A 20,325-nucleotide genomic window follows, 5' to 3' on the forward strand; every position below is an offset into this window, starting at 1 on the left:
CTCATTATAAAGTCGACTTTGTGCTAGATGATTTGTCCAGCCATTGGCTGATGGAAGTGTTCGGAGCACTTTCAAGGCAGGTAAGGCTAAGCTATGGCATTTGGTAGGGTAGTTGTATTAAATGCACTTATGACATAAAATGTTTTCTTTTTTTTAATGTGTTTTAACTTCTTTTGAGGGAGGGGCCCACTGTGTCACCTAGAGTGGAGTGCAGTGGTTCCATCATAGCTCACTGCAGCCTTCACCCCAGGGGTTCAAACAAATCTCCCACCTCAGCCTCCAGAGTGGCTGGGACTACAGGCATTTGCTGCCATGCCTGACTAGTTTTTAAAACTTTTTGTAGAGACGGGATCTCACTATGTTGTTCAGGCTGGACTTGAACTTCTAAGCTCAAACGATCCTCCTGCCTTGGCCTCCCCAATCTTGAGATTACAGGCATCAGCCACCACACCGTGTCCTGTGCTAAATTCTTTGAATGACACCAGCACTTCCTATGCACTAGGCATGGATTAACTTAGTTGATTGTCCCTCAGCCCTATGACGGGAGTGTCGTGCCTGATGTCATTTTACAGATGGTGTATTAGTCAGGGTTCTCTAGAGGGACAGAGCTAATGCAATAGAAATAGATATATAGAGAGGAGTTTATTAAGTATTAACTCACATGATCACAAGGTCCCACAATAGGCTGTCTGCAGGCTGAGGAGCAAGGAGAGCCAGTCCAGGTTCCAAAACCGAAGAACTTGGGGTCTGATGTTCCAGCATCCAGCACGGGAGAAAGATGTAGGCCGAAACACTAGGCCAGTGTCTCTTTTCACATTTTTCTGCCTGCTTATGTTCTAGCCACAGTGGCAGCTCATTAGATGGTGCCCGCCCAGATTGAGGGTGGGTCTGCCCCTTCCAGTCCACTGACTCAAATGTTAATCTCCTTTGGCAACACCCTCACAGACCCACCCAGTATCAATACTTTGTATCCTTCAATCCGATCACGTTGACATTCAGTATTAACCCTCACAGATATGAGTAAACTGAGGCACTGAGGATTTGGACGGGGGCAGCTGGCAGCAGAATCTGAGCTGTCTTGCAGCTCTCTCTGGGAAGACTCCAATGAGCATCCTGCTCTATCCCAAGCCTTGTCTTCTGAAAATCAGAATCATCCCTTCTCCGAGTGTTACAGGAAAAAGGTCCGGATCCAGAGCCCAAGACAGGGTTCTTGGATCTCGCTCAATAAAGAATTCAGGGCAAGTCTGTAAAGTGAAAACAAGTTTATTAGGAAAGTAAAGGAATAAAGGAATGGCTACTCCACAGACAGAGCAGCCCTTAGAGCTGCTGGTTGCCCATTTTTATGGTTATTTCTTGATATGCTAAAGAAGGGGTGGATTATTCCTGCCTCCCCTTTTTAGATCATGCAGAGTTCCTGACATCGCCATGGCATTTGTAACTGTCATGGTGCTGGTGGGAGTGTAACAGTGAGGACCACCAGAGGTCACTCTCGTCGCCATCTGGGTTTTGGTGGGTTTTGGCCGGCTTCTTTACTCCAACCTGTTTTATCAGCAAGGTCTTTATGACCTGTGTCTTGTGCAGACTTTCAATCTCATCCTGTGACTCAGAATGTCTTAATCATCAGGGAATGCAGCCCAGCAGGTTTCAGCCTTCTATTGCCCAGCCCCTTTTCAAGATGGAGTCGCTCTGGTTCCAGTGCCTCTGACACAAGTAGCGCCCCATAGGGACGTTACAGGAGGGACTGGAAAGAAAGTGAGGTCTGGATCAGGGCCCTTCTGCGTAAATACGATGATGTGAACTCAACAGCTGGGTATGTCCTGGGTAATTCGTTAAATGCACAGATGACCCTGTTACATCCTCAGCCATCACCAGCTGGAAATGGAGCACATTCCCAAGATCCCAGAAACATTCTGCAAGGCTGGTGGGATGATTGCTATGAAGTACTTAAGAAAACAGATTATTGATCAGAATAAATAGCTAATGCATGTGGGGCTTAATGCTTACGTGACGGGTTGACAGGTGCAGCAAACCACCATGGCACATGTTTACCTATGTAACAAACCTGCACATCCTGCATCTGTATCCTGGAACTTAAAGTTAAATACAGAAAACAGAGTATTGTTAATGGTTAATATACTATAATCATTATTATGATTACTAAATTATCAATACAAAACAAGATAATAATAAGAATATGGCCATATTCCTAATAGAGGTTGACATTTTAGCACCCCCACATTTGCACTGTATTTAATTAGTATTTGCCATCCAATCCAGAGGGACATGAAGGAACATGAGACACAATCATGTCTTCTAACAGCTGAGAACCAGAAGTGGAAACCTCAAAGGGCAGTGTATGAAATGTCATTTATTGAGGGAAAAAAGGAAAATTATAGGGTTTGATAGAAGAAATAAGCACTAGTGTTAGATAATCAGTAGGGTGACTTTAGTTTACAATAATCTATTGTAGATTTCAAAATAGAAGAGTTGAAATGGTTCTAATATGAAGAAAAGACAAATAGTTAAGGTGGATGGATATCTCAAGTATGCTGATTTGATCTTTACAAATTATATAAATGTATTAAATTATTACATGTACCCTGAAGCTATGTACATCTCTTATGCATCAATTAAAAAGAAAAGAAAAGAAAAGAAAAGGATACATGTCCAGGATATACACTAGCTAAGACAGTCTCTTCCAAGTCTATTGTACATTATTCCCTTATCAGATTTGAAACCTGAGAGTTCCCTGACCCCCCCCACAGGACGTGCGACAGGGATGTGGTTCATCTGTTTGACCACCACACACTGAAACCTCTTACGGGAGGCAGAGCTTGCAGATAGGCAGATACAGCAGCTAGCATGAGTGTTTTTGAGCTCTGGGCCCCACGGTAGCATCTAGGGGTGGGTGCCTGTGAGCCCTGAAGCCCCAGTGGGTGTGTTACGGTGCTCTTTTAGCTCTGCCATCTGCAGGTGGCTTAAGTGTTAACTAGCTCAGTGTCCTCTTGGTACCCGAGTTCTTTTTTTTTTTTTTTTGAGACGGAGTCTCACTCTGTCGCCCAGGCTGGAGTGCAGTGGCCGGATCTCAGCTCACTGCAAGCTCCGCCTCCCGGGTTTACGCCATTCTCCTGCCTCAGGCTCCCGAGCAGCTGGGATTACAGTGCCCGCCACCACGCCCGGCTAGTTTTTTGTATTTTTTTAGTAGAGACGGGGTTTCACCGTGTTAGCCAGGATGGTCTCGATCTCCTGACCTCGTGATCCGCCCGTCTCGGCCTCCCAAAGTGCTGGGATTACAGGCTTAAGCCACCGCACCTGGCCAGTACCCGGGTTCTCGTCCAGCATCCAGGAAGAATCAGGTCACACGAACAAACTGAAGGATGGTAAATGCAGAAATGTTTGTTGCCAGATGGAGGTGACTCTCAGCGGGATGGTTGGGGAGCTGGAAAGGGGATGGAGTGGGAAGATGATCTTCCCCTGGAGTTTGGTTGTCCTGTGGTTGATCTCTTCTCCAGCCATCCCCAGCTGAACACCTCTCAGTGTTCAGATATTTCTCCTCTTCTCTCCTTCTCTGCTGTGCTGCTCTTCAGTTCCTCTGCTTTTCTGCTCATCAGTCTGTCTGCACGTGGGTTCTGGGGTTTGGGGTTTGGGGTTTATATGGGTACAGGACAGGGGGCCATGGTGGGTCAAAAGGCAACATTTGGGCACAAAAATAGGAATGCCTGTTTCCATTTAGGACTACAGGTTTTCAGGCTTGAGGGTGGGGCCTTTGCTGGGGAACTGCCCTCTTCTATCTAGTATCTTCCTGCCTCCTGTCCGTATCAACATGACTTAAAAATGTGTGTGCATTTGTACAGAGCTGTGTTTCCATGTAGAGACTAAAAAAACTTATGAAAAAGACCACTCAGAGCTCTGAACAGTAGCACATCATATTTCTGAGTACTTCCTGTTGAGTAAAGATAAGTCAGGTGTTGCGCCAAGTATTTTTCATTACTTGCTGCATTAGGTTGTCACAGGCTGTTTAGTTTACTTCTAAAAACTGGGATATGGGGAAGTTGTGGGCCGGGCACAGTGGCTCATGTTTGTAATCCCAGCAGTTTAGGAGGCCGAGCTGGGTGGATCACTTGAGGTCAGGAGTCTGAGAACAGCCTGGCCAACATGGCAGAACGCTGTTTCTACTAAAAACACAAAAATTAGCCAGGCATGGTGGGGGGGTGTCTGTAATCCCAGCTATTCAGGAGGCTCAGGCAGGAGAATCGCTTGAACCTGGGAGGAAGAGGTTGCAATGAGCTGAGATTGTACCACTGCACTCCAGCTTGGGTGACAGAGTAAGACACCATCTCAAAAAAAAAAAAAAAAAAAAAAAAAAGTTATGATGATCGCCTAAGGTGAGAAGCCATACCATGCTAGGGTACAGAACCCCAAACCACGCCAGCCTCATCCTATGTCTCAGTTATATTTTTCTTGACTTGCTTCCATTCTGGTGCCCCCTCTCTCCCTGTCCCCTCCTTCTCTGCAACCATCCTTTGATCTAGCAAATTTGTAGCTTGGAAAGGGAACCACAAATGGGTCATTTCCCTGCCATTGTCACCTTGGGCATTGCAGCCATTTAGTGCAGTGATTCTCTGTCTTTGATGTGCAGGTCATCACCTTGAAGCGAGGAGGTATTAAAAACACCACCCCGGTCTCCACCCACTGAGATCTTTATTCAGTAGGCGTGGGTCGGGCATTTGGGAGCTGGGAGACCTGCATCTTAAGAAGCACCCCAGGCGATGCCCAAGCGGAGCTATGTGCTTCTTTTAAGAGATGATGACTCTGTGTGCAACCATCTGGTTACCTTTGGGTGGAGTCTCATGGATCCCTGCCACAGTGGGGAGGCAGCTCTGTGGTCTCCAATTCGGTGATGTGTCATTCAATCTATGCAGGCCCAAGGTGACACCCCCAGGTACAGATGCTGCCATCCAGCCATTCTCAACCAGGGATCATGTTTATCCACAGGGACACTTGTCAATACCTTGAGGCAGGGATGCTCCTGGCATCTAGTGGGTGGAGCCCAGGGATGCTGCTCAACACCCTGCAGTGCACAGGACGCCCCACAGAAAATAATGATCCAACCTCATATGTCAGTAGGACTGAGGTTGAGGAATCTTGCCTTAGCATGAGAGATACTGTCTGTCTGTCTGCCTATCTATAGATCTATCTATCATCTACCATTATCCATCGACCTATCTGTCTCTACTATATCCACCTATTATCTACCTGTCATTTATTGATTATCTATGTCAATGATTTTTCTACCTGTCGTTTATTATCTCTGTCAATGATTTTTCTGTCATCTATCTATCTATCTATCTATCTATCTATCTATCTATCTATATCTATCATTATCCATTGATCTATCTGTCTCTATTACATCCACTTATTATCTATCTAATCTCTGTGTTGATCTATCTGTCAAAAATTTTCTCATTTATTGATTGTCTATTATCTATCTAACTATCCAACTCTCATCTCTATTATCTATCTGTCTATCTACTTCCTTAACCAACTCTCATGTCTATCATCTATCATCTATCTATCTGTCTATCATCTATCTACCTATCTATCTTTCTACCTACTTCTCCAACTATTCAACTATCTATCTATCTATCTATCTGTCTATCTATCTATCTACCTACCTACTATCTATCCATCCATCTATCAACCTATTTATCTAGCTGTCCATCATCTATCTATAACATTTTTCTGCTACCCAGGGATAATTGTGTTCCTCAAGTAACACTTGGCAATGTCTGGAAACAATTTTGGTAGTCGCACTGGGATGGGTGTTCTGGCATCTGGTGGGTGGAGACAAGGCATGTTGTTCAACACCTTACAGTGCACAGGACAGCACCCATGACAGAGAGTTATGCAGCTCCAAGTGTCATTAGTGCTGTAGTGGAGAACCTGCTGTTAGTCATAACTTCTAACCCTGGGAAAGGGGACAGGTTGGAAATGTCATGCTCCGGTACACTATAGGAAGTATAGTATAGTTGTACTGTACAGTATAGGAGGAATGGTATAGTTGTCTGGGGCATTTTTAAATGGATCTTACTGTCAGAATGAACTTGTAGTATCTTTCCCTCATACGGCATAGAGCCATTGCACATATAACCCAGAAGCTAAGCATTCCATAGTTTCCTTGTTGGAGTAGGAAGGGGCTGTGCAGAAACAGTCTATGGCTATTTGGCACCTGAGTGTGAAGACATCTGGCAAATATTGGAGCACATAGTCCAAGAAATGTCTCACCTTCCTTGGATAACAACTGACCCTTCCTTTGAGGCCCCCCTCCTCTCTCTTATTGGCACACAGAGGGTAGAAAAGTGGGGTTCTGCCTCCAGATGGCGCTCTCCCAGACACCGCTCAGCTTCTGGGAATTCCCCCGATGGATCAGGGGCCAGAGGCACTTACACCTGTCAGCGATGTGTCCAGCCACAGTGCTGAGGCTGGGAAACTCTGCTGTGGCCTGTGAATCCCAGCCTCTGGGAGTGCTTCAGATGTTTAAAAACCCAAGAGGAGTCATCGCATCCACAAAAATCTTCACATTTTTATGTGGCAAAATTAGATTGTATAAAAGCTTGAAAAACATTTGCAAATCTATCTGTCTCCCAAAAAACAGCACATGCTGGGATTGGGGTGATTTTTAAATTTTTCTTCTCTTGATCTTTGTTAATATGTATATGAGTCAAGTTTCTCCAAAGAAATAGAACCAATAAGATATGTTTATATCTAACTCTATATATACCTGTATCTCTATCTGTCTTTCATCTATCTCAAAAGTCTACCTATCTATTTATCATCTCTTTATCTATTATCTATCTGTTCATCTATCTTTATCTATCTCCAATATCTATCTTCAATATCTATCTATCTATCTATCTATCTATCTATCTATCTATCAATCAATCAATCATATATCCCATCTACCTATCTATTGACCTATCTATCTAAAATATATTTGTTTTCCTTACTTGGGAGGCTGAGGCAGACAGATCACTTGAGCTCAGGAGTTCAGGGCTGCAGTGAACTATGATTGCACCACTGCACTGCGGCCAGGGCAACAAAGCTAGACCTTGTCAGAAGAAGGAAGAGAAGGAGGAGGAGGAGAAGGAGAGGAAGGGGAAGAGGAAGAGGAAGAAGAAGAAAGAAAAAGAAGAGGAAGAAGAGGAAGAGGGAAGGAGGAAGGGGAAAGGGAGAAGGAAGAAGAGGAAGAGAAAGAGGAACAAGCAGAAGCAGAACAAAGAAAGAGAAAGAAAAGAAAGAAAAAAAAGAAAAGAAAAGAAAACAAAGAAAAAGAAAGAAGTGCATTTCAACCTAAGAACATTTCCTTAAACCCGAATGAATGCCTCCTGAGGTTTTTCTAAAAAATATTTTCTTATTGTATTATAATCACAATAAAATGCAATTATAGCCCCACATAGACCTGCTGATCCAGAATCTGCATGTGGCTGGATTCTGGGCTGGTCTGGAATCTTCATGTGGCTGGATTCTGGGCTGATCTGGGCATGGAGGCATGTGCCTGTAATCCCAGCTACTCAGGAGGCTGAGGTGACAGAATTGCTTGAACCCGGGAGGCAGAGGTGAGCTGAGATTGTGCCATTGCACTGCAGTGAGCCGAGATTGCACCGACGCACTCCAGCCTGGGCAACAGAGCAAGACTGTCTCAGAAAAAAAAAAAAATTAAGGAAGAGTATTATTCAGGGCATGGGCCAGGCATGATGTTGCTGAGATGAAACTGTCTCCAAATTCCCAAACCCTGGTTGTTTCCACTGAACCAGGCTGTCCAATGGCATCCCCATTGTTGTTGACCATGTCCCATGGTTTAACTCTGTTGTGAGCCAAATTGTACCCTCCTCAATTTTACAAATGGAAGTCCTAACCTGCAGGACCTCCAATTGTGACTGTGTTTGGAGATGGGGTCTTTAAAGAGGTGGTTCAGGCGGGGTGCGGTGGCTCAGGCCTGTAATCCCAGCACTTTGGGAGGCTGAGGCAGGCAGATCATGAGGTCAGCAGATGGAGACCATCCTGGCTAACACAGTGAAACCCCATCTCTACTAAAAATACAAAAAGTACACACACACACAAAATTAGCTGGGCGTGCCTGTAGTCCCAGTTACTTGGAAGGTTGAGGCAGGAGAATCGCTTGAACCTGGGGGGCAGAGGTTGCAGTGAGCCAATATCACGCTACTGCATTCCAGCCTGGGCGACAGAGCTAGACTCTGTCTCAAAAAAAAAAAAAAAAAAAAAAAAAAGAGGTGATTCAGGCAAAACGAGGTCACTAGGTTGGGCCCTGATCCAACAGGACTGCAGACCTTATAAAAAGAAGAGATGAGGACTCAGGGAGAAGATGGCATCCACAAGCTAAGGAGAGAGGCCTCAGGAGGAACCAGCCCTGCCCACACCTGGATCTCAGACTTCCAGCCTCCAGGCCTGTGGGGGAATCAATGTCCACCGTTTAAACAGCCTGGTCTCTGGGACTTTGCTATGGCAGCAGCCACAGTGGACAAACACATTCGTATTCCAATGAATGAGTTACCTCTGTAAGGGCTGAATTGTGCGCCTCCAAAATTTATATATTGAAGGCCTAATCCCTAGGACCTCAGAACATGACTGTGTTTGGAGGTGAGGTCTTTAAGGAGGTGAGAAGGGTACGATAAGCTCAGGAGGTTGTGCCCTGATCTAATAGGACTGGGGTACTTATAAAAAGAGGAGATGAGGACACAGACACACACAGAGGGATGACCCTGTAAAGACACAGGGAAAAGATGGCATCTACAAGTCAAGAAGAGAGGCCTCAGGAGGAACCAGCTCTGCCCACGCCTTGATCTCAGAATTCCAGCCTCCAGGACTGTGGGAGAATCAACGTCTGTTGTTTCTAAGCCACCCAGCCTATGGTATTCCATGATAGCAGCCTGCAATGGACTAAGACATCTCATAAGAAGAGCAGATGAGGACGCAGACACACACACAGAGGGAGGATCACATGGGGACACAGGGAGAAGACAGCATCTCCAAGCCCAGGAGAGAGGCCTTGGGAGAAAACGGCCCTGCCCACACCCTGATCTCAGCCGTCCAGCCTCCAGGACTGTGGGAGAATCAATGTGTTTTGTGTATCAGCCACCCAGCCTATGGTATTCTGTGACAGCAGCCTGAAATGGACTAAGACACCTCATAAGAAGAGGAGATGAGGACACAGACACACACAGAGGGACAACCCTGTGAGGACACAGGGAGAAGACGGCATCTACAGCCCAAGGAGAGAGGCCTCAGGAGGAACCAGCTCTGCCCACACTTTGATCTCAGACCTCTGGCCTCCAGCCTCCAGGACTGTGGGAGAATCAATGTCTGTTGTTTATAAGCCACCCAGTCTATGGTATGCTGTGACAACAGACTGAAATGGACTAGGACACCTCATAAGAAAAAGAGATGAGGACACAGACATACACAGAGGGACAACCACATGGGGACTCATGGAGAAGACGGCATCTACAAGCCCAGGAGAGAGGCCTCAGGAGGAACCGGCCCTGCCCACACCTTGATCTCAGACTTCCAGCTTCCAGGACTGTGGGAGAATCGAGGTTGTTATTTAAGCTGCCCAGTCTTTGGGATTTTATTGTAGCAACTCTGGGAAGCCATTACCAAGTCTCTGTCCTGCAAAGTGAGATCCATGGATCTGTAGCCTTGACATCCCCCGGGAGCTGACGAGAAACACTGCGCCTTGGGCCCAGCCAGACCTGCTGAAGCATAGTCTGTGTGTCACCCATGTCCTGAGGGATCCGCGTGCACGCCACTCTGGGAAGGCTGGTTTACCACACACCATTGACCTGTGCCCCATTGCATGGTCTGTGGTATTTTCCTCAAGTTTTCCTTGCACCAAAGATGTCTTGCCTTTTGTGATGAATGATCATTCCTTCCTCTTTGAAACAAAATACTTCAACCTCTGGAGACACTGTCTGCTGTGTTACAGACATACACTGAGGCCTGAATTCTCATTACCAATGGTTGCTCTAACAGAGCTTCAATCTGCAACTGCATAATACGGTCACTGGGAAGTCAAGAGCGGGGCCAGTTGGTTGACCTTCTGGGGAGAGGCTGGGCTGCTCGGATGCCGAGACCGTGGAGGATTCATGGGTTCTGAGGAGCAGATCATGCACCAGGGCGGCCTGCTCAGCTCCGACGTCTACAGCCGCGGTGAGCTTGAGTGTTAGGGAGTCCCTGGATATTCATGTTGAGGTGTGCAGGAGACTCCAGCTGTGTTTGATTTCCTGCCCTGCTGCAAACAAAAACTTCATAACCAATTAGAAAACAAAATGGATTTCATCTTATCCATGGGGATAAAGTGGAATCATCCCTTGGCAAATAAGGCCCACTGGGAATAAGATTCCCCATTGGGGCAGCAGCCTTCCTTGTCACTTTCTGTTGTCACCTACGGTCCTAACCTAGTCATATTATTTAATGTTTTCTATTCTGTGAATCATGCCGTCCTGGGAGAGAGTGAGATGGAGCCTCTTCGGGGCCTGCCAGGCACTCTCCCTAGCGTGGAAATAAAGGAAAACCTTGAGTTCCTTCAAGGGAAATGTCAAGGGAAATTCCAGGCACCTCACTGGCCTTGAGAAGTACATAGAGCAGCTTAGTAAGCAAGAAGGTGATTGTAGCGTAGAACAACAGCCAAGGAAGAAAGGACCTCAAGATGTTTAGTTTCCTGTAAAGACTAAAGATAACATCCTTTTTTGAGAGGAGTCTTGCTCTGTCACCCACATTGCAGTGCAGTGGTTCAGTCGGCTCACTGCAACCTCTGGCACCTCCTGGGTTCAAGCGATTCTCATGCATCAGCCTCCCAAATAGCTGGCACTACAGGTACGCGCCACTACGCCCTAATTTTTGTATTTTTAGTAGAGACAGGGTTTCAGCATATTGGCCAGTCTGGTCTCGAACTCCTGACCTCAGGTAATCTGCCCGCCCTGGCCTCCCAAAGTGCTGGGATTCCCGGTGTGAGCCACCATGCCCAGCCAAGATAACATCTTACTATATGGCCCTGAGTTGATCTGGAACCCAGACCCCCGCCAAATAAAAAATGCCATCTGCTGGCTCGTAATCGAGTAAGAGAAACTGAGGCCTGAATTCTTATTGCCAATGTTTGTTCTAAATTCCTTCCCTGGAGTGTGTTGTGGCGGGAGGGGTGTGGAGGGGGGTGCAGGGAGGTGCTAGAGGAAGTCACACCCATGGGCCAAAACTAGCATTCATTTTTGCTGACCCCAAATGTTCACACAAAGCTTCACCTCCTTAACCAATGACAAATCAGGGAAGCTTTGAATCCACATTAAGCCCCTGCTTCCAGGTATCCCGCCTTTTTAGGTCAAAGCAATGTATAGCCTGCATGTATTATGGCTTTGCCTGTAACCTCTGCCTCCTTGCCACTGAAAACCCTCACCTACTGGCCACCCAGGGGGTTGGGTCTTAAGGCATCAAGGAAGTTGCTTGATGCCCTCTAAATAGCTTGGAATAAACGCCTCACTTCCTTACACTGCAATCCCGATGGCAGTGTTCGCCTTTACTGCACCGGGCTGGTGGACCAGAGTTGAGTTTGTTGGAGGTGTTCGAACCAGGGCAACCCCAGCTTGAGTAGGGGCTGGGTAAAATGAGGCCGAGAGCTGCTGGGCTGCATTCCCTGATGGTCAAGGCATTCTAAAGGTACAGGATGAGATGAGAAGTTGGCACAAGATTCAGGTCATAAAGACCTTGCTGATGAAACAGCTTGCTGTAAAGAAGTTGGCCACATTTTACCAAATCCAAGATGGCGACGAGAGTGACCTCTGGTGGTCCTCATACTACTTTCCCACCAGCGCCATGACAGTTTACAAATGCCATGGGAAGGTCAGGAAGTTACCCTCTACGGTCTAAAAAGAGGAGCCATGAATAATCCACTCCTTGTTTAACATATCACCAAGAAATAACCATATAAATGGGCAACCAGTGGCCCTGGGGCAGCTCTGTGGAGCTGAGACTGCGCCATTCTTTATTCCTCTACTTTCCTAATAAACTTGCTTTCATTTTATGGACTCGCTGCAAATTCTTTCTTGTGCAAGATCCAAGAACCCTCTCCTGGGGTCTGATTTCAGATCCTTTCCAGTAACAAGTTCAGTCACAAGAACCATTATCATATGCTTTCTATATATTCACATATATATTTTTTAATTGCTGAACTGGAGTCAAAGAGAAACCTTAGGATTTGCCTGAAGGAAGTTAAGATTTGTTCTTCTCGGGCTCCTTGTGCCAGCTTTGTAGAACCTCAGAACTTTCCCCTCTGTGGGCTTCCTCAAGCTGAGAAGGGTTCTATGGGTTTAAGACCCACTAAGTGGCTTCAACCGCAGCAGCTGAGCCCAGAAAGATTGCTTTAAATGAACCCACACTTCAGAGAAAACCAGTACAATCCTATGTAAAGAAATAAAAAACAGGCCGGGGCAGTGGCTCATGCCTGTAATTACAGCACTTTGGGAGGCCGAGGTGGGTGGACCACTTGAGGCCAGGAGTTTAAGACCAGCCTGGCCAACATGGTGAAACCCCGTCTCTACTAAAAATACAAAGATTACCTGGACGTAGTGGCACGCACCTGTAATCCCAGCTACTCGCGAGACTGAGGCAGGAGAATCGCTCGAATCAGGGAGGTAGGGGTTGTAGTGAGCCAAGATTGCACCATTGCACTGCAGCCTGGGCAACATAGTGAGATTCAATATCAAAAACAAAAAAAAGGCTAGGCGCGGTGGCTCATGCCTGTAATCCCAGCACTTTGGGAGGCCAAGGTGGGCGAATCACGACGTCAGGAGTTCGAGACCAGCCTGGTCAACATGGTGAAACCCCATCTCTACTAAAAATAAAAAAAAAAATTAGCTGAGCATAGTGGGAGGCGCCTGTAATCCCAGTTACTCGGGAGGCCGAGGCAGGAGAATCGCTTGAACCTGGGAGGCGGAGGTTGCAGTGAGCTGAGACTGCGCCATTGTACTAAAGCCTGGGCAACATAGTGAGGTTCTATCTAAAAGAAGAAAAAGAAAGAAGGAGAAAGAGAGAAAGAGAGAGAGAGGGAGGGAGGGAAGGAAGGAAGGAAGGAAGGTAGGAAGGAAGGAAGGAAGGAAGGAAGGAAGGAAGGAAGGAAGGAAGGAAGGAAGGAAGGAAGGAAGGGAAGGAAGGAAGGGAACAATTGCTTTAAAGGGCTTTGTTTCTCCAGGGCACGCAGATCAAAGGATATTGGATTGAAGAGTGAAACAGAAGAGCCTGTGTGAATTTACTAATGTGATGACTGCAGCTGACTCTAATTCAGTTCCGTGGTGTACAAATCCTGGGGCAATAGCTGTAACTGGGGTCAGGGATTTAGACAATCTCTGTGTGTTTCTATTTTCTGCGCAGAGCCTGCCGGGAGCTGATTTTCTTCTTTAGATTGAAGTAAATAATTCAGTGGGAAGCAGAGGTTTTGCTGTGGGTCGATTGCTCTCCTGTGCTGCGTGGCAGCTGTGCTGGTGGCAGCTAATGTTCAGTGGGCATTGGCCTTGACATTGCATTATTATTATTTGAGCAACGGCACGTTCTTTGCTTGGCAAAATTGCTGTTTGTTATATTGACTTTCTGGGGTCATGGCCCCTGAAGTGTTACTGAAAATCACGGACATGAAGCAGATGGATTAATTGGAGAAAAGACATACAAATGTATTTAACGTGTATACAGGGGAGCATTCAGAATAAAGACCCCCAAGTTACAAGGGGAGATTGTCTATTTTTATGCTTTGGTTCAACCAAGTCTGGATAGCTGTGTAGAAATAGGGTTGGACAAAAAGGGCCTGATCCAATGCTGAAGGTCTGAGCGGGGAAACCCAGCCAGGCCTGTGTATCTAGATTCTTCTGGGCCTCTCTCTCTTTTTTGTTTTTTTTAGACGGAGTCTCACTCAGTTGCCAGGCTGGAGTTCAGTGGCGCAGTCTTGGCTCATTGCAATCTCCGCCTCCCAGGTTCAAGCAATTCTCCTGCCTCAGCCTCCTGAGTAGCTGGGATTACAGGCACGCACCACCATGCTCAGCTAATTTTTGTATTTTTGGTAGAGACAGGGTTTCACCATGTTGGCCAGGATGGTCTGGATCTCCTGACCTTGTGATCCGCCCACCTCGGTCTCCCAAGTGCTGGGATTACAGGTGTGAGCCACTGCGCCTGGCCTGTGCCACTCTTTATACAGATAGGATAGAGGGAAAGTTAGAATCCTGTTTTTAGGTTTTATGGCTGGCTTTGGGGGAGAGGCGTTCTTGTTTCTGGGACCCGTCTTGGGAAGAGGGATTCTAGTTCCTTCGGTGCCTCAGGGGAGAATGGGACTCAGAGACAGGGGACTGGATAAGTTCCGAGAGAAACGTCTGCTTCTGAGGCTGCTGCTGAGGCCTGCACTTGGCCGTCTTGTTTAGTAAGCCTGAACCACATGTAGGTCTGAATCAACGTAAGGAATTTGGGTGGGGGGCAGGGGAACTCCAATAAGAAGCATCTTTGAATCTGGCAGAGGTGGAATTGGGCCCAAGAGGGGTTTGGTGACTGCGGGCTACAGAAGAATGCTTCAAAGCGCTGTGTCACATGGCTGGGGTCCTGAGCACAGCTTTACCGGGGGCTCATGTGTAACGCTCAGCCCTCCCACCCACCAACAGGAGCCATTTAATCGACATCTCCAGGATGCCAGCAACCGAGGACCATTGTCACAGTCCCAGCACAAAATGAGGCTGCTTTCTTCTTGGGGGTTTAGGGATCCTAGAACACAAGGATTTGATTAAAAGCTGCTGAGTTCACTAAGTATAAGCAGAACAAATGGGAAACAGATCTCCTGTTCCTGCCCCGTCTTATGTTCCCGGTGGAAAATAAACCCCGTGAAAGCAATAGCACCATGTGCAACCCCGACCTTGGAGACAGAGACCCCGGAGTTAGCATCGTCTACCTGGGACATCTCCCAGCCCAGGGTTCTTACTCCAGGCCCATGAGGACCCCAGCTGTGGCTTTGCTGTAACTTCCCTGGAGAGGAGAGAGGACAGGGGGCCCTGCCCGGGAGATAGATTTCCTGCCTGGCGTGCAGGACTGGGGACTGTCACAGTGCCCAGGCCGCCTGATGCTGGCCGGAGTCTGCCTTGTTTATGTAACGAGGTCTGGGTGTGACTGACAACAGCCTCGTGTGTGTGAGTCATGAATGTAGCAACTTCTGGCTGCAGTGTAACCCCTGAAACCAGGCAAAGCCTAAAACCCCCAGGCTCCACTTCCTCTGTGACACTCACCACCCTCAATTCCTGTCATCCCCCAGGGTCATCCAGAGCATCTCAAAGCTGAAGGAGCCTCCGCTGCAACCTGGCCTCCTGCTGCAGGATGAGACGAGCTGTCTGCAGCCCTCCCATGCCACCTGCCTGTTTTATACAACAACATTTCAGAGAGGAGGGGCTGGGAGGGGAGAGATAACACTGAGGCCTTTGGTTATTTAGGGCAACAGCAGGGAGTGGCCGGGTGCTCGGATTGGGAGGAGATTGTTAAGTAGTTGCTGAGGGGATGCCTGGAATTGCTGGGATGGGCCGAGATACAACGCAGTGAAAGATATTGGTCAGCGGTGAACACAGATTGGAATGTAAATTCTCAGGGTGTGTTTACAGCTGAGACGCTTAACTTTGGGGTCCTGGACAGGTGTCTCGACTGGAACTACTGGCAGCCTTGGAGGGGAGATATCGCACGGATCCAAGAGGCTGAGGTGGCTCCTGTCCCCGAGCCCAGTCTGAGCAGCTTGGACCATGATGACCAAGAGAGCTGGAGGAGGCCAGGTGCAGTGGCTCACGCCTGTAATCCCAACATTTTGGGAGGCCAAGGCAGGCGGATCACTTGAGGTCAGGAGTTCGAGACCAGCCTGGCCCAACATGGTGAAACCCTGTCTCTACTAAAAATACAAAAGTTAGCTGGGCGTGATGGCATGCACCTGTAATCCCAGTTACTTAGGGGGCTGAGGCAGGAGAATCGTTTGAACCCAGGAGGTGGGGGTTGCGGTGGGCTGAGATTGTGCCACTGCACTCCAGCCTAGGCGACAGAGCGAGACTCCATCTAAAAACAAAACAAACAAAAAGAAAACAACAACAAATAGGGAGAATGCTGGAGGGAGCAAAGAAGGGCTGGATTGTTCTTCAAGGCGAGCCTGCAGTGATCACTGGCAGCAGAGAACATCATCTGAGAGGGACGTGGGGCACTCAGAGTTTGAGAGAAATGGCTGTGTGGGATTTGACCTGCGATGGCACCACCAACTCCCAGCCTCCAGTCTGGGTCCAGGGGCAGCTGCTGTGTGTACCCTGGGCTCAGAGTCCCCCTCCCCTCCAAGGTTTGTGACTTTGTCCTGACTTAGGGGCTCCTGTCTGGGGATGCACCTTCTGCTCTGGAGAGGCCCTGATTACCTCCACAAGGACCCGCAAACCTGCCTGGGTGGCATCTGGCTGGAGCCATGCCACAGGCTGTACGAATCTATGTTGGAGCCCTTGAACCTTCCCACAGAGCAAGCATCACCCAGGCAGACAGATTTTGGGAGGGAGACAGACATCAGAGTGGGAGAGACCCAGCACCGAGGGCTCACCTGGTTCCCCCAGGATTAGTCTCCTCCAGGGCTTAGTGTTTGAGTGAGAGGTTGTCCCCCCTGGACAATTCTGCAGATTCTGACTCTGCTCCTGCCTTGCCCTGAACGTTCCGGAACCTCAGGTTCTTCGTTTGGGGAATATGCATGCTGGTCATACCAACATCCTCGGGTGGGCGGATGAGATGCTTGGGTGCCTGGCATTACTGCAACAGAACTCAATGCATAGTAACTGCTGATTCAATGTGCTCCTGGCTGCATCCTCTACTTCCTGATAAATTCTCTGGTGGTGTTTTCTCTACAAGGTTAGTACTGGCAGGGGGCAAGGGAGGAACGAGAGCAAGGTGTGCATATGTGTCAGCAAGAGGGACTCTTCATCCTCACAAATTCTGTGGTGTGTTTTTAATGATGAGTCACAAAGATGTGAATGTTCTCTTCTCTCTGCTGCAGACACATTCATTAGGTTAACTGCTTTTGGATCAGGTAGGCACCTCAGCTTGTCCACAGAGGTTGCTTCCTGACGCTGTATTTGTCAGCATAGGCTAGCTGCTGTAACAAACATCCCCCAAAGAATGAAAAGTTTGTCTCTTTTTTGAGTTGCAGCCAGGTGAGGTGGCAAAGGTATCCTATGCTTCATATAGTCTCTCAGGGATCCAGGATCCTTGCATTGTTATGCTTCACCTTCTTCTAGGGCAGCCCCTCTCAACGTAGACTCTGTGTGGGGTGGGGAGGGGGGGCAGGAAATGCCAGTCCTAAGCTGTGAGTGGTACAGTCCAGAGTCCAGGAGAGAAGTCTATGTGCTTGGAGAGAGGCTTCCTTCAAAGTTTCCTGGCCATGAGCAGGAATGAAGCTCTGACACAAGTTGCAACGCGAACGCAACTCAAGAGCATCATGCTCAGTGAAAGAAGCAAGGCACAAAATACCACATATTGTAGGATTCTATTTATGTGAAATTTGCAGAACAGACAATTCATGGAGACAGAAAGTGGATTAGTGGTTGTCAGGGGCTGGGGAGGTGGAAGGGGAAGTGACTGCTGAATGGGGACACAGGTCTTCTTTTGGGTAATGAGTATGTTCTGGGACTAGGTGGAGGTGGTGGTTGCATCTCCCACGTAGCTCATAGTCAGGTTAGTTTTAGTGCTCTGGGTGACCCTAGGCTTGCAGGAGGAGGGGAGCAGCCTGAGGTGAGGAACAAGGGGGATTCTGGTTTTTCTATCATGGGGTGACTTATGCCCTGTTTGCTCCCAGTAGGTCAAAGAGACTTTGACTTGGCGGACGCCCTTGATGACCCTGGTAAGTGCTGATATTTCAAGGGGAGCCTTCTCTTTTCAGCTTGGATCTAACAGCATCAGCTGTGTAGTTACTTTGGGGTTGGATTGGGCCAGTGTTGGGAATTTCTTGGTGTTGAGAGCTCTGTTCTTCGTGGGAGATTATAAGCGCCTCGAGACAAACATTTACACACTCTCTAAATGTCTCAGACTCATTTCTTGGTAGGTCTGTGCTTCTAAACCTGTGGTTTAGGAATATGCTAGTATTTTATTATTTTATTTTATTTTATTTTACTTTATTTTACTGAGATGGGAGTCTCGTTCTGTTGCCCAGGCTGGAGTGCAGTGGTGCAATCATAGCTTACCACATAGCCTCAACTTCCCGGCTCAAGTGATCCTCCCACCTCAGCCTCCCAAGTAGCTGGAACAACAGGTGTGTGCCCCCATGCCAAGCTATTTGTTTTCTTTTCTTTTCTTTTCTTTTTTTTTTTGTAGAGATGGATTCTCACTATGTTGCCGAGGCTGGTCTTGAACCCCTGGGCTCAAGCAATCCTCTCAAAATGCTGGGATTATAGATGTGCACCAGCATGCCTGGCCCAGTTTCTGCTTTTCTTACACTTCATTTCATATCCCTCATCGTCCTACACCCTGGTCCCAATCCATGGCCTCCAATCTCTCCTCCCAGAGCACACTTCATTCTGTTCTCTCATCAGCTTCTCTGGTTACTTTCACTCATTGGGCTGTGAGTTTTTCTTCTCCAGGGTACTGAGGACCTGGAATCTTCCCATTCTGTGTTTCATCAGTTCAAGGTCAGCTGGAACGTTTCTGACTGACCAGAATGCTGAAAATATGCATCCTGGGCCCTGCAGAAAGTCCTGCTCGAGGCAGACAGTCTAATTGAGATTCAAACATTTATTTTGAAAGAAAAATAAACTTTTATGTACACAGAGGAAGACTCCATTGGGCTTTAGCATTGGGAACAACTGGTCGACCAGGACAGTTACATAATGGTGTTTGTTGGAGGAAGAGAGAATGATAACCACATCTGATCCTAAAAAGCCGACAACAAGACAGTAGGAACTCATCTCTCTCCCAGTTTTCTGCGCACAGTGATGTTTTTGCTAATAATGATCCCACAAAGCAGATACAAAATTGTTGTCAGTGCAAGAGGAAAATGTAATGACCCACCCCAACATGAAGATGCCGTTTCTCCCATCAAGTTAGAAATGATGAAGGTTGAATCCTACCCTGTCAACGCAGACTGAGGGGTGGGAGTTGGAGGCAGGTGTGTGGTTGCAACCACTTTGGAAGCATTGGGAGATTTTCTCCAAAATTCAGAACGAGTGTGTAACACCAGCATTTGGTTTGGACAAAGAATGAGGCATAGCTGCAAGAGAACCCTGTGCAATAGTGAAGGAGGGGCTGGCTGGTAGGCTCAGATACAGAACAAGACATGTTACTGATCTGGAAGATCACTGACATGTGATCCAGGAGTTCCACTCCTAGGCAGGTACCCAGGAGAATTGGGAGCAGGGACTCAAACAGCTATTTGTGGACCCATGTTGACAGCAGCAATCTTCACAATAAGCCAAAGGTGGAAACAGCACAACTGTCCATCAGGAGATGAATGAATGAACACAATGTGGTCCCTCCATGCAACAGAATATTATTTGGCTGTAAAAAGGAAGAGGGGTTCTGATACATGCTACACGCGCTTTGAAAATGTGCTCAGTGAAAGAAGCCAGGCACAAAAGGCCACAGGGTGTAGGATCCCATTAATGTGAAATATCCAGAACAGGCAAATTCAGAGAGACAGAAAGTGGCTTAGCGATTGTTGGGCTGGAAGAGGGGAGAAAAGGGAGGGACTGCTCGTGGTTATGGGGTCTCCTTTTGGGGGGATGAAACTGTTCTGGAACAGATAGAGGTGGTGATTGTACAGTATTGTGAAGATATGAAACACCATTGAATTGTACACTTTAAAATGTCAAATTTTATGATACGTGAGTTTCATGTTGATTTTTTAAAAATCACAGAAATAAACTTCCTTTCCACTCACCTGCTACTACCTTTTCATTGCTCACCTAGAAGACTGCCAGTGCCTGCAAACACATCTTTGAATGCATCATGTTGCTACCAAGAGCCCCCCATGAATGGGCAGGCATGTGCCTGTTCATCCACAGCCCTTCCATATGGGAAGGGAGCCCCAGTGCACAGGAACCACAGTCACCTGTATGGCGACTGTGGGGTATTCGCTTTTCACTGTCGATACTGCTTGGCCTTTAAGAAACTCTGTGAGTGTATCACTATTTTTAAAAATCTTTATAATTTTACATTTTAAAAAGAAGATGGAGAAAGGAAGGATGGGAGAGAGGGAGGGAGGGTGGGAGGAGAAAGGAAGGATGGGAGAGAGGGAGG

The 20,325-nt window shown here is 47.4% G+C and overlaps 1 protein-coding gene across 9 annotated transcripts in view; it reads left to right on the forward strand.

The window, feature by feature from the left end:
- Window positions 1–20,325, forward strand: part of LOC104667027 (ribonuclease H2 subunit C-like) — a 41,189-nt gene that overhangs the window by 2,324 nt on the left and 18,540 nt on the right. Inside the window, exons 2-4 of one of the 9 annotated variants that reach the window (XR_004055818.1) lie at window positions 15,347–15,914; window positions 17,891–17,935; window positions 18,859–19,877. Coding sequence is in view for 3 of the 9 variants with exons in the window: in XM_030926253.1 (XP_030782113.1) it covers window positions 16,171–16,396; window positions 17,894–17,935 (268 nt within the window). In the remaining 6 variants the exon portion in view is untranslated. The other 8 variants (XR_004055819.1, XR_004055820.1, XR_004055817.1 and 5 more) reach the window with 8 other exon arrangements.

This window comes from Rhinopithecus roxellana, chromosome 22 (genome assembly GCF_007565055.1).
Source record: "Rhinopithecus roxellana isolate Shanxi Qingling chromosome 22, ASM756505v1, whole genome shotgun sequence".
Classification (NCBI taxonomy): domain Eukaryota; kingdom Metazoa; phylum Chordata; class Mammalia; order Primates; family Cercopithecidae; genus Rhinopithecus; species Rhinopithecus roxellana.